This window comes from Globicephala melas, chromosome 7 (genome assembly GCF_963455315.2).
Source record: "Globicephala melas chromosome 7, mGloMel1.2, whole genome shotgun sequence".
Taxonomy (NCBI): domain Eukaryota; kingdom Metazoa; phylum Chordata; class Mammalia; order Artiodactyla; family Delphinidae; genus Globicephala; species Globicephala melas.
In genome coordinates, this window is record NC_083320.1 from 112,354,691 (window position 1) to 112,370,264 (window position 15,574).

Below are 15,574 nucleotides of genomic sequence, written 5' to 3' on the forward strand. Positions count from 1 at the left end.
CAACAGATGCCGAGAAAGCTTTCAACAAAATTCAACACTGATTTATTATAAAAACCCTGCAGAAAGTAGGCATAGAGGGAACTTTCCCCAACATAATAAAGGACATATAAATGTAAGGCCAGAAACTATCAAACTCTTAGAGGAAAACATAGGCAGAACACTCTATAACATAAATCACAGCAAGATCCTTTTTGACCCAATTCCTAGAGAAATTGAAATAAAAACAAAAATAAACAAATGGGACCTAATGAAACTTAAAAGCTTTTGCACAGCAAAGGAAACCATAAACAAGACCAAAAGACAACCCTCAGAATGAGAGAAAATATTTGCAAATGAAGCAACTGACAAAGGATTAATCTCCAAAATTTATAAGCAGCTCATGCAGCTCAATAACAAAAAAACAAACAACCCAATCCAAAAATGGGCAGAAGACCTAAATAGACATTTCTCCAAAGCAGATATACAGACTGCCAACAAATACATGAAAGAATGCTCAACATCATTAATCATTAGAGAAATGCAAATCAAAACTACAATGAGATATCCTCTCACACCAGTCAGAATGGCCATCATCAAAAAATCTAGAAACAATAAATGCTGGAGAGGGTGTGGAGGAAAGAGAACCCTCTTGCACTGTTGGTGGGAATGTAAATTGATACAGCCACTGTGGAGAACAGTATGGAGGTTCCTTAAAAAACTACAAATAGAACTACCATATGACCCAGCAATCCCACTACTGGGCATATACCCTGAGAAAACCATAATTCAAAAAGAGTCGTGTACCAAAATGTTCATTGCAGCTCTATTTACAATAGCCTGGAGATGGAAACAACCTAAGTGTCCATCATCGGATGAATGGATAAAGAAGATGTGGCACATGTTTACAATGGAATATTACTCAGCCATATAAAGAAACAAAATTGAGTATTTGTAGTGAGGTGGATGGAGCTAGAGTCTGTCATACAGAGTGAAGTAAGTCAGAAAGAGAAAGACAAATACCATATGCTAACACATATATATGGAATTTAAGGGAAAAAATGTCATGAAGAACCTAGGGGTAAGACAGGAATAAAGACACAGACCTACTACAGAATGGACTTGAGGATATGGGGAGGGGAAAGAGTAAGCTGTGACAAAGCGCGAGAGAGGCATGGACATATATACACTACCAAACATAAGGTAGATAGCTAGTTGGAAGCAGCCACATAGCACAGGGAGATCAGCTCGGTGCTTTGTGACCGCCTGGAGGGGTGGGATAGGGAGGGTGGCGGGGAGGGAGATGCAAGAGGGAAGAGATATGGGAACATATGTATATGTATAACTGATTCACTTTTTTATAAAGCAGAAACTAACACACCATTGTAAAGCAATTATATTCCAATAAAGATGTAAAAGTAAATAAATAAATAAAAATAAAAGGAGATTCAAATCTATTTTTTAAAAAAAGATATGGAAGCAACCTAAATGCCCAAAAATAGGTGACTGAAAAAGGAAGATGTGGTGTGTATGCATATATACACACATATACATACAATGGAATATTACTCAGCCATAAAAAAGAATGAAATACTGCCAATTGCAGCAACATGGTTCGACCTAGAGGGTATTATGCTAAGTGAAATAAGTCAGACAGAGAAAGACCAATACTGTATGATTTCACTTATATGTGGAGTCTGAAAAACAAAACAAATGAACAAATATAACTCAACAGAAAAAGAGTCACAGATAGAACAAACTGTTAGTTGCCAGACGGAGGGGTGTGGAGAGAAGAGAGAAACAGGTGAGAGAGATTAAGAGGTACAGCTTCCACTTACAAAATAAATGAGTCACAGTATTAAATGTACAGCATGGGGAATACAGTCAATAACTAAGTAATATCTTTGTATGGTGACAGATCGTAACTACCCTTGTGGTGATCATTTTGAAATATATAGAAATATTGAATCACTATGTTGTGGATGAGGAGCTAACATGGTATGGTAGGTCAACTATACTTCAAAAAATAAACTCAGAAAAGATCAGATTTGTGGTTACCAGAGTCAGGGGCTTAGGGAGGGGGAATTGGATGAAGACAGTCAAAAAGTATGAACTTCCAGTTACAAGATAAATAAGTGCTAGGGATGTAATATACAACACAATGACTATAGCTAACACTGCTGCATGTTGTATATGAAAGTTGTTGAGAATGAATCCTAAGAGCTCTCATTACAAGGACAACAATTTTTTTCTATTTCTTTAATGTTGTATCTATATGAGATGACAGATGCTCACTAAACTTATTGTGGTAATCATTTCATGATGTATGTAAGTCAAATTATCATGCTGTACACCTTTAACCTGCACAGTGTTATATGTCAATTTATCTCAATAAAACTGTAAGTATAAAAAGAAGATAAAATCATGACTGCCATACATATGTGACATGAACACATATCAAATATTTTATTGAACTCATTAATTACAGGAAACCAATAAGAAAAAGAAACCACACATATATGGGCAATTAGAAATGTTGAACTGAATTGAAAAATCAGTGTAAAACTGGACAATTCATTCCATCAGACACACTTCAAATGTATTTCTTGGGATGAGAATCATTTGCATTGTCATCAGTTTTCAGATCAGTTGTAAACAATGAGAAGATACAAATAACCTAGGAGGGCTCCATACATAGTTTTCTATAGAAAACACCAGTCATCTTTTTGGTCCATTTAGTCTTTCACGATTTTTCTCTCCTCCTCTCCTCTACCTTTGTGGCAGGCAGCCTCTGACATGCCCCCAGTGATCCACTCCAGGTGTTCACACCCTGTGTGATCCCATCCCCTTCAGTATGGGCCCACACAGCAAAAGTGATGGGGAGTTACGTCTGTGATTAGGTTACAAAGAACTGTCTCTCATGCTTGCCCCGATGGAGCAGCCCTCCTGACAAGGGACTGAGAACCTCAGTCCATCTGCCCGGGGGGAACTGAGGCCAGCCAACAATCACACAGACGAGTTTGGAAGCAGACCTTGCCCACTTGAACCGTGGTCAGCCAGCCCCAGCTGACCACTTGTTCTCAGCCTGTAAAAGACCCTGAGCAGAGGACCCAGCTAAGCCATGCCCAGATTCCTGACTCACAAAACTGTGAGAAAATAAACATGTGTTGTTTTAAGATTCTGAATTTTGGAGTTTGTTGCATGGCACTAGATAACTTAACACACTCTTCCTTCCTGCTTTCTGTGTACCTATACCCTGATTTTAATAGCTCTAAGAAAATACTTACACAGGTGATGTAACTGATCTTATTTCTATTTTTATTATCTTTTGGATTTACATTAGCCGCATTTTAGAAGTAGCATTCATTCAAAACAGGTCAGGAAAGTGATCTAATGCTGGAAAGATTCTTGCAGAATATCTGGAAATTTTTCCCACAAAAAATGTGAGAGAACTATGCTCAAGAAAACCCAGTATTTGTAAATTCCACATTCACAAGATAAAATTGTTTTAAACTCACCTCCACTTCGCGAGGAATGAGCCAAAATTCTGGTCCACAGGAGCCCAGCAGCTCTGCCCAGCTGCCCCACTGGGGTAGGGGTTCAGGGAGTCTGCCTTGCTGTCTCCCTGCTGTGGCCTATGGTTGCTGGTGTTGAGTCCCACCAGCCCCGGCCCTCCCAAGCCAGCACTCATGGGAGCTGATGTCTGATGTATCTCTATCTCCAGCATACCAGAAGTCAGCCTGCCATCTTTGTTCTCTAGGTGCATGTTTCTGTTGCCACTCTTCTCACTAGAGTCAGCCAGAAAGAAACCACTGTTGATAAAAAGCAAACTGTGAATATCATTTTTATCTTGGGGAATTCATACTACTGAATGGTACAGTAGAAACACTTCTTATAACAAGGCCCTTCCCATGTCTCAGCATCTAACATATGGAAAAAAGTGTATGTTCATCTCCAAGAATGAACATTTTAGCACATTTCACACTAGCAGTAACCTAACTATTCAACAACAGAGCATTAGTTAGGTAAATTGTGATATGTGCATAGTAGGAAATACTATGCAAACATAAATATCCTCTAGAGATACTGACATTGGGAAATGTTTAAAATATAGTAAACGCCATTGATACACTGGGATATATCTCTTGAAATAAATATGTACCTAGAATATACATAGAACAGAAAACCAAAAAGACACAGCCTCTAAAGTATGGCTACCTTTTTGTGGCGGAGGTACAGATGATTCCGGCTTTCTTCTTTGTCTTTGTCTAGGCTACAGCTTTAATGATATCTGCATCTAGAAAATTAATACTTTTGCAATGAGAAAATAATAATACCTATTACAAAAATGAGAAAAATCACCATACTTGCAAGGTTATGGTGTCCTGTTTTTGGGATTATGTTTTAACCCGTTACCATTTTATTTGTTTACATTTGGGTGAAGTGAGTACAATTCATGGGTCCACCACTCCTTGTCACCCAATTCACAGAGGCTCGCAATGCCCCATGATCACAAATTCTGGAGGACCCAGGATGTGTGGGAGTCCAAGCAGGTACAAGGTCACTGTGTTATGTCTACAACTGAGTAAGTGGGGGTGGGGGGTGCTCACAGCCCAAAAGCCCACACTTTCTGATGGAACAAGAATTTACTTTAAATACAGAAAGGCAACAGCTTTTGAAGAGACACAAATGACCAAGGAAGTCCTACTGTTTTCTTATTGCTATGATTTCCCTACTTTAACCCACCACTTACATTGAAAAGATGATTTACTCATCAGTAAGAAGGTGGCAGAGAGTGTTGATAGAATGTACTTGTATCAAAAGACAAAACAAAAATATTAGAGTTAGTTTCACGCAATGTTTCCATCACCTGGTAAGAATAAACTCCATATGCACATTTGAACTACACGAACATACAACTTGTGTGACTTCCGTGATTCCACCTACAAGTTAAATGCTCTCATATTTGTATTTTAAACTGATGTTGCACAATATACAGATGAACAATAAAATGTATGCTAATAATTTAAATTTTTAATTTTTCTTTACTTAGAATAGCAATTTAAAACACCAGGACAAGTCAAGAGACTGGAAGAAAGGAAAATCTTTTATATTGTAGGACTGTTAACGGCACTTTTTCCTGCTTTTTGAACGAGGGACCCCACATTTTCATCACACACTGGGTCCCACTCTCTCCCTTTAACAGAGTTATCCTCTTAGCTCTCCACTGCCATCTTCTCCCCTCCCTAACGTACTCCAGCTGCCATTGGAATACACCACCCAACCTTTACTACACTGACTACTGTCTTCCTGGCCAGGTCCCACCTTCATTCTTCAATGATTTGGGCCCCAGCTTATGGTCTCTCTCTCTCTCTCTCCCCATCCCTCCCACCCACTGCTACACTTGCTGTTATTTTTTGGCTTCACCATCTATACCCTGGGCTCTCAGTTTTGTGAGTGCCTCTCCAGCACTTGCCTGCTCCCATGTCAGCCAACACGTCCTCACTCCCCTTTCCCAGTTGAGATTCTGTGGTCCAGCAAACACCCTCCTTTTATTTGCCTCCTCTTACATTCTGTCAAGTTCACCAGATATATGAGTTTTCTATTACTGCATAATAAATTACCACAAAATAAGTAGCTTAAAATAATACACATTTATAATCTCAGAGTTTTGGTGGCTCAGGGGTCGCTGTGGCAGGCTTAGGTGGGTCTTCTGCTTAGGCTCTCAAGTGTCATTGCGCTGGGAATCAGCTTCCAAGATCACTCAGTGCTGACAGAATTCACTTCCCAGTGGCTGCAGGACTGAGGACCCAGCTGCTTGCTGGTTGTCGGCTGGAGACCACCCTCACTTCCTACAGGCTTCCTGCAGCTCTTTGCCATGTGAACCCCAACAGGTCTGTTCACTTCATCAAGGAATAGCAAGAGTCTCCAGAGCGAGTCAACTAACAAGGAAGAATTTCATGTAATGTAGCCGTCAAAGAGTAACATCCCATCCATCACCCTTGCCATATTCTATGGGTTGGAAGCCAGTTAAAGGTCCCACCCTCACTCCACGGCAGGGGATCATCACACAAGAGTGTGAACGCCAGACAGTGGGGATCATGGGGGCCACCCTGGAGTCTATCTGTCACGTGGCAAGACCCCAAACCTGACTTGCCCACTCTGAGCCTCCACTTACGTGGCTGAATGTGGCCAAGGAGAACCCTGGGTGCTGCTGCTGTTCTCACCTGGCCTCCACATGCAGGGTTCTCAGTGGGTCCCAGCACTGCCCAGCAATCCTACTGCATCTCCCAAGTCAATTTTCACTCCTGCTCTCCTCCACCTCCCTCCCTAAATCCCTGTATACCTTCCCTCCTTTCTAGTCTCAGCTACTGAATTTGCCTCTTTCTTCCTTCACTGATGGAATCAGCCAGGGTCCAAGAAGGAAATGGAAGCTGCTCTGAGTACACAACCACAGAAGCTGGTTACATGGGAGGTAGACATGCTGAGAAGCTAACCAGAGGCTGAAGTACCCAGCCTTCCAAGGACACGCTTGCCTGTAGCCCTACTGGGTACAATGGAGCCCACCCACGCTCACCTGTTCAAACTGCTACGTTACATTTTTTCCTCCTTCTCTCCAAAATCATTCAGGCTAGCATGCAAACATACTATCAACACTAAAAAAGTACATCTCAGGACTTATGCTCCCAGGAACATAGAGTAGAATTACTTTTCCCTCTTCTTCCTGCTAAGTACAATGAAAAACCTGACATTTTATATAAAACAACCATAAGAAGACTCTGAAAGGTGGACAGAAGGTGGCAAACAAGTTAGGGACCCAAGAAATGACACAGAAGTGAGGCTGTGTCCTTGGATTTTTATCATGTCTCATATATCCCAGACAGGGTGCTGAAGATGTCAGCAACCTGAAAACACCAACAGATGTAGACCAAAAAAGCCCCAAGAAAAGCCTGCCCTCTCTAGCCAAAGGAATATGAATGCGGCTGCCTAGTAGGATAGAAAACGTTTAGACACTACTCTACTGAAGCCAAACACTGTAGACCCACATTTATCCAGACAGCAAAGGCCAAGCGGTGAGCCTAAACTCCCAGCCTCACCAGGCTGTAATAAGGGGCCCGGTCCCCCATTCCCACTGAGGTGGTCAGAGAAGGAAAATAGGGAGCTGGGACATTCATCCCTGCTGGGTGCTAGGGAGTCCAACCTCCTCCTTATGCACACCCCGCACCAGGTAGGTGGAGACCAAGAGTGGGGAACCTGAACTTCAGCCCCACCTGGCAGTAAGAGAAACACCTCCTTGGTGAGGTGTCAGAGCAGGCCAAGTAGACAAAACGAACATTCACCACTGCAGTAGTGAGGCCATGTCACAACTGTGTCCCTGCAGGCCACATGAGGAGCAGTAATGAGGTGACCTTATCCCTCCCATCCAGGAAGGTATCAGCAGAGGCCTAGTAGGGAGCCAGATCTCCCACACCACCACCCAGAAATAACAAGGAATCCTTCCCTACCATGATATCAACTGAGGCCAAGTGGGGAACTTGGATTTCTAATCCCACCTGGCAGCAATGAGGCAGTACTAGGCCCTTCTGCTGGAATGGTGTCAGAGGAAACCAGCTAAACAGAAAGTTTAAATAGGAATTAGAGCCTCATAATACTTGAAATGTGCAAGTTTCAATCAAAATCCCCTGTTACAGTGATAACCAAGGAAATATCAACTTGAAAGAAAATAGATGAGAACACTAAGATGACAGGGATGTTGGAATTATCTGACAAAGAGTTTTAAGACAGCTAAAATGAAAATGGTTCAACAGGCAATAACAGAGACACTTGGAACAAATGAAAAACTAGAAAGTCTCAGCAAAGAAATAGAAAGCCTCAACAAAGAAGAGCCAAATGGAACTGAAAAACACAATAGCAAAACTAAAAATTCAATAGATGGCTCAATAGCAAAATGGAGGAAACAGAAAAGAACCAATGAACTGGGAGTTAGAACAATAGAAATTACCTAATACAAACAAAAGAGGAAAAAAATTAACAGACCCTCAGAGACCTGTGGGGCTATAACAAAAGATATAATCTTCATGTAATGAGAATCCCAGAAGGAGAAGAGAAATACTATGTAGTTGAAAAAGTGTTTGAAGAAATAATGGCTGAAAACTCCCCAAATTGGACAAAACACATATATCTACACATCATAGAAGCTTAGTAAAACCCAAAGAAGATAAACCCAAAGAAACCTACGCCAAGATATACTGTAGTCAAACTTTTGAAAACTGAAGACAAAGAAAAAGTCTTGAAGCCATCAAGAGAAAAATGAAGATGTATGTACAGGGGGGAAAAATTCAAATAACAGAAACCATGGAGGCCAGAAGTGGCACCATATTTTTCAAGTAATGAAAGGAAGAACTGTCAACCCTGAATCCTTTATCTAGTGAAAATATCCTTCAGGAATGTAGGGGAAATCAAGACCTTAGATGAAAGAAAACAGAGAATTTGTTGCCAGCAGACTTATCCTAAAAGAATGGCCAAAGAAAGTTCTCTAAACAAAAAAAGAAAGATTAAGAGAAGAAATTTTGGAGCATCAGGAAGGTGAAAAGAATAATGGAAATGGAAAAGTAAGAGCAAATACAATACATTTTCTCTCTCTTTTGGAATTTTCTACATTATGTTTGATTTTTGAAGCAAATATTGTAACACTCTCTGATATGGTTATCAATGTATGTAGAGGAAATATTTAAGACAATTTGTCACAAATTGGTAAGATAAAGAATGGAGAGGGGGCTTCCCTGGTGGCACAGTGGTTGAGAGTCCACCTGCCAATGCAGGAGACACGGGTTCGTGCCCCGGTCCAGGAAGATCCCACATGCCACAGAGTGGCTGTGCCCATGAGCCATGGCCACTGAGCCTGAGAGTCCGGAGCCTGTGCTCCACAACGGGAGAGGCCACAACAGTGAGAGGCCGACGTACCGCAAAAAAAAAAAAAAAAAAAGAATGGAGAGGGACATGGAACCTTCAAGATGACAGAGGAGTAAAACGTGGAGATCACCCTCCTCCACACAAATACATCTACATGTGGAACAACTCCTACAGAACACCTACTGAATGCCGGCAGAAGACCTCAGACTTCCCAAAAGGCAAGAAAATCCGCACGTACCTGGGTAGGGCAAAACAAGAAAGAAAAAATACAAAAGAATAGGGATGGAACCTGCACCTCTGGGAGGGAGCTGTGAAGGAGGAAAAGTTTCCACACACCAGGAAGCCCCTTCACTGGTGGAGACGGGAGTGGGAGGGGGGCAGCTTTGGAGCCACGGAGGACAGCACGGCAACAGGGGTGCAGAGGGTAAAGTGAAGAGATTTCCGCACAAAGGATCAGTGCTAACCAGCACTCACCAGCCTGATAGGCTTGTCTGCTCACCCGCCAGGGCAGGTGGGGCTAGGAGCTGAGGCTCTGGCTTCAGAAGTCAGACCCCAGGGAGGCGACTGGGGTTGGCTGCAGGAACAGAGCCTGAATGGGGCTAGTGCACCACAGCTAGCTGGGAAGGATTCTGAGAAAATTTCTGGACCTGCCTAAGAGGCAAGAGATCATTATTTTGGGGTGAGCGAGGAGAGGGGATTCAGAGCATCGCCTAAACGAGCTCCAGAGATGGGCACGAGCCACGGCTATCAGCACAGACACCAGAGACTGGCATGAAACGCTAAGGCTGCTGCTGCAGCCACAAGAAGCCTGTGTACAAGCCCAGGTCACTATCCACAGCTCCCCTCCCGGGAGCCTGTGCAGCCCACCACTGCCAGGGTCCCATGATCAAGCGACAAGCTCCCCAGGAGAACATACAGTGCACCTCAGGCTGTTGCAACGTCACGGCAGCTTCTGCCACCACAGGCTTGCCCTGCATTCCAATTATAAATACCATACCCCTCCCCACCCCCCAGCATGAGTAACCAGAGCCCTCTAATCAGCCGCTACTTTAACCCCATCCTGTCTGGGTGGGAACAGAAGACAGGGCAACCTACACGCAGAGATGGGGCCAAAACCAAAGCTGAACCCCAGGATCTGTGTGAACAAAGAGTAAGGGAAATCTCTCCCAGCAGCCTCAGGAGCAGAAGATAAAATCCCCACAATCAACTTGAGGTGTCCTGCATCTGTGGAATACCTGAATAGACAACGAATCAACCCAAAATTGATGCAGTGGACATTGGGAGGAACTGTAGACTTGGAGTTTGCTGTCTGCAACTGATTTGTTACTGATTTGTATGTTTATCTTAGTATAGTTTTTAGCACTTGTTATCATTGTGGGATTTGTTTATTGGTTTGGTGACTCTCTTCTTTTTTTTATTATTTTTTTAGAATTTTTTTTTATTTTTTCATTTTAATTTATTTTTTCTTTCTTTTATTCCCTTTTCTTCTGAGCTGTGTGTCTTACAGGATCTTGGTGCCCCAGCCTGGTGTCAGGCCTGAGCCTCTGAGGTGGGAGAGCCAAGTTCAGGACATTAGACCACGAGAGACCTCCCGGACCCACATAATGTCAATTGGCAAGAGCTCTCCCAGATATCTCCGTCTCAATGCTAAGACCCAGCGCCACCTAATGGCCAGCAAGCCACAGTGTTGGACACCCCATGTCAAACAACTAGCAAGACAGGAACGTAACAACACCCATTAGCAGAGAGGCTGCCTAAAATCATAAGTCCACAGACACCCCAAAAATCACCACCCAACGTGCTACTGGCCACCAGAAAGACAAGATCCAGCCTCATCCACCAGAACGCAGGCACCAGTTCCCTCCACCAGGAAGCCTATACAACCCACTGAAAAAACCTTACCCACTGGGGGCAGACACCAAAAACAACAAGAACTACAAACCTGCAGCCTGCAAAAAGGAAACCCCCAAACACAGTAAGTTAAGCAAAATGGGAAGACAGAGAAATACACAGCAGATGAAGGAGCAAGGTAAAAACCCAGCAGACCAAAGAAATGAAGAGGAAATAGGCAGTGTACCTGAAAACGAATTCAGAGTAATGATAGTAAACATGATCCAAAATCGTGGAAATAGAATGGAGGAAAAACAAGAAATGTTTAACAAGGACCTAAAAGAGCTAAAGAGCAAACAAACGATGAACAACACAATAAATGGAATTTAAAATTCTCTAGAAGGAATAAATAGCAGAATAACTGAGGCAGAAGAATGGGTAAGTGACCTGGAAGATAAAATAGTGGAAATAACTACCACAGAGTGAATAAGGAAAAAAGAATCAAAAGAATTGAGGACAGTCTCAGAGACATCTGGGACAACATTAAACACACCAATATTCGAATTATAGGGGTCCAAGAAGAAGAAGAGAAAAAGAAAGGGTCTAAGAAAATATTTGAAGATATTATAGTGGAAAACTTCCTTAACATGGGAAAGGAAATAGTCAAGTCCAGGAAGTGCAGAGAGTCCCATACAGGATAAATCCAAGAAGAAACTTGCCAAGACACATATTAATCAAACTATCAAAAATTAAATAAAAAGAAAAAATATTAAAAGCAGCAATGGAAAAACAACCAACAACATACAAGGGAATCCCAATAAGGTTAACAGCTGACTTTTCAGCAGAAACTCTGCAAGCCATAAAGGACTGGCAGAACCTATTTAAAGTGATGAAAGGGAGAAACCTACAACCAAGATTACTCTACCCAGGAAGGATCTCATTCAGATTCAATGGAGAAATTAAAACCTTTACAGACAAGCAAAAGCTAAGAGAATTCAGCATCACCAAACCAGCTTTACAACAAATGCTAAAGGAACGTCTCTAGGGAGAAACACAAGAGAAGGAAAAGACCAACAAAAGCAAACCCAAAACCATTAAGAAAATGGTAATAGGAAAATATATATCGATAATTACCTTAAATGTAAATGGATTAAATGCTCCAACCAAAAGACACAAATGAGGTGAATGGATAGAAAAACAAGAACTGCATATATGCTGTCTACAAGAGACCCACCTCAGACCTAGGGATACATACAGACTGAAAGTGAGAGGATGGACAAAGATATTCTATGCAAATGGAAATAAAAAGAAAGCTGGAGTAGCAATTCTCATATCAGACAAAATAGACTTTAAAATAAGACTATTAGAAGAAACAAAGAAGGACACAACATAATGATCAAGGGATGAATCCAAGAAGAAGATATAACAATTGTAAATATTTATGCACCCAACATAGGAGTACCTCAATACATAAGGCAAATGTTAAGAGCCATAAAAGAGGAAATTGAGCAACACAATAATAATAGGGGATTTTAACACCCAATGATCACCAATGGAGAGATCATCCAAAATCTAAATAAATAAGCAAACACAAGCTTTAAATGACACATTAAACAAGAGGGACTTAATTGATATTTATAGGACATTCCATCCAAAAACCACAGAATACACTTTCTTCTCAAGTGCTCATGGAACATTCTCTACAATAGACCATATCTTGGGTCACAAATCAAGCCTTGGTAAATTTAAGAAAATTGAAATTGTATCAAGTATCTTTTCCGACCACAATGCTATGAGACTAGATAACAATTACAGGGAAAAAGACTGTAAAAAATACAAACACATGGAGGCTAAACAATACACTACTAAATAACCAAGAGATAACTGAAGAAATCAAAGGGGAAATTAAAAAATACCTAGAAAGAAATGACAATGAAAACACGATGACCCAAAACCTATGAGATGCACCAAAAGCAGTTCTAAGAGGGAAGTTTATAGCAATAAAATCATACCTCTAGAAACAAGAAACATCTCAAATAAACAACCTAACCTTACACCTAAAGCAATTAGAGAAATAAGAAGAAAAAAATCACAAAGTTAGCAGAAGGAAAGAAATCATAAAGATCAGATCATAAATAAATGAAAAAGAAATGAAGGAAACAATAGGAAAGATCAATAAAACCAAAAGCCGGTTCTTTGAGAAGATAAATAAAATAGGTAAACCATTAGCCAGACTCATCAAAAAAAAAAAAAGGGAGAACACTCAAATCAAAAGAATTAGAAATGAAAAAGGAGAAGTAACAACTGACACTGCAGAAATACAAAGAATCATGAGAGATTACTACAAGCAACTATAGGCCAATAAAATGGACAACCTGGGAGAAATAGGCAAATTTTAGAAAGGCACAACCTTCTGAGACTGAACCAGGAAGAAATAGAAAATATAAACAGACCAATCACAAGCACTGAAATTGAAACTGTCATTAAAAATCTTCCAACAAACAAAAGCCCAGGACCAGATAGCTTCACAGACGAATTTTATCAAATATTTAGAGAAGAGCTGACACCTATCCTTCTCAAACTCTTCCAAAATATAGCAGAGGGAGGAACACTCCAAAACTCATTCTATGAGGCCACCATCACCCTATTACCAAAACCAAAGATGTCACAAAGAAAGAAAACTACAGGCCAATATCACTGATGAACATAGATGCAAAAATCCTCAACAAAATACTAGCAAACATAATCCAACAGCACATTAAAAGGATCATACACCAAGATCAACTGCAGTTTATCCCAGGAATGAAAGGATTCTTCAATATATGGAAATCAATCAATGTGATACACCATATTAAAAAACTGAAGGATAAGACCATATGATAATCTCAATGATGAAGGAAAATCTTTTGACAAAATTCAACACCCAATTTATGATAAAAACTCTCCAGAAATTAGGCATAGAGGGAACTTTCCTCAACATAATAAAGGCCATATATGACAAACCCACAGCCAACATCGTCCTCAATGGTGCAAAATTGAAACCATTTCCTCTAAAATCAGGAACAAGCCAAGGATGCCCACTCTCACCACTATTATTCAACATAGCTTTGGAAGTTTTAGCCATGGCAATCAGAGAAGAAAAAGGAATAAAAGGAATCCAAATCAGAAAAGAGGAAGTAAAATTGTCACTGTTTGCAGATGACATGATACTATACATAGAGAATCCTAAAGATGCTACCAGAAAACTACTAGAGCTAATCAATGAATTTGGTAAAGCAACTGGATACAACATTAATGCACAGAAGTCTCTTGCGTTCCTATACACTAATGATGAAAAATCTGAAAGAGAAATTAAGGAAACACTCCCATTTACCATTGCAACAGAAGGAATATAATACCTAGGAGTAAACCTACCTAAGGAGAAAAAAGACCTGTATGCAGAAAACTATAAGACACTGATGAAAGAAATTAAAGATGATACAAACAGATGGAGAGATGTACTGTGTTCTTGGATTGGAAGAATCAACATTGTAAAAATAACCATACTTCCCAAAGCCATTTACAGATTCAATGAATCCCTATCAAACTATCAGTGGCATTTTTCACAGAACTAGAACAAAATATTTCACAATTTATATGTAAACACAAAAGGCCCCAAATAGCCAAAGCAATCTTGAGAAAGAAAAATAGAGTTGGAGGAATCAGGCTCCCTGACTTCAGACTATACTGCAAAGGTACAGTTATCAAGATAGTATGGTACTGGCACAAAAACAGAAATATACATAAATGCAATGAGACAGAAAGCCCAGAGATAAATCCACACCCATATGGTCACCTTATTTTTGATAAAGAAGGCCTCTTCAAAAGTGGTGCTGGGAAAACTGGACAACTACATGTAAAAGAATGAAATTAGAACACTTCCTAACACCATTCACAAAAATAAACTCAAAATAGATTAAAGACCTAAATGTAAGGCCAGACACTATAAAACTTTTAGAGGAAAACATAGGAAGAACACCCTTTGACATAAATCACAGCAAGATCCTTTTTGAACCACCTCCTAGAGAAATGGAAATAAAAATAAACAAATGGGACCTAATGAAACTTAAAAGCTTTTGCACAGCAAAGGAAATCATAAATGAGATGAAAAGACATCCCTCAGAATGGGAGAAAATGTTTGCAAGTGAAGCAACTGATGAAGGATTAATCTCCAAAATACAAGCAGCACATGCAACTCAATATCAGAAAAACAAACAACCCAATCCAAAAATGGTCAGAAGATCTAAATAGACATTTCTCCGCAGAAGATAAACAGATTGCCAACAAACCCATGAAAGGATGCTTAGCATCAATAATCATTAGAGAAATGCTAATCAAAACCACAGTGAGGTATCACCTCACACTGGTCAGGATGGCCATCATCAAAAAATCACAAACAATAAATGCTGGAGAGGGTGTGGAGAAAAGGGAGCCCTGTTGCACTGTTGGTGGGAATGTAAATTGATACAGCCACTATGGAGAACAGTATGGAGGGTCCTTATAAAACTAAAAGAAAAAAACTACCATATGACCCAGCAATCCCACTACTGGGCATATACCCTGAGAAAACCATATTTCATAAAGAGACATGTACCACACTGTTCATTGCAGCACTATTTACAATAGCCAGGACACGGAAGAAACCTAAGTGTCCATCAACAGATGAATGGATAAAGAAGATGTGGCACATATATACAATGAAATATTACTCAGCCATAAAAAAAAAAACGAAACTGAGTTATTTGTAGTGAGGTGAATGGACCTAAAATCTGTCATACAGAGTGAATTAAGTCAGAAAGAGAAAAAAATATCACAT

The 15,574-nt window shown here is 40.4% G+C and overlaps 1 protein-coding gene across 7 annotated transcripts in view; it reads right to left on the minus strand.

The window, feature by feature from the left end:
* The window catches only part of OCA2 (OCA2 melanosomal transmembrane protein), a 257,288-nt gene that overhangs the window by 230,776 nt on the left and 10,938 nt on the right, over positions 1-15,574 (minus strand). For 3 of the 7 annotated variants that reach the window (XM_060301520.1, XM_030840342.2, XM_060301518.1), the window contains exons 2-3: positions 4,195-4,273; positions 3,495-3,788 (exon numbers count right to left, since the gene is read on the minus strand). In XM_060301520.1, coding sequence (XP_060157503.1) covers positions 3,495-3,742 — 248 coding nt within the window. In that variant the 5' untranslated portion in view covers positions 3,743-3,788; positions 4,195-4,273. The remainder of the gene's footprint in view (positions 1-3,494; positions 3,789-4,194; positions 4,274-15,574) is intronic. The other 4 variants (XM_030840343.2, XM_060301519.1, XM_030840345.2 and 1 more) reach the window with 3 other exon arrangements.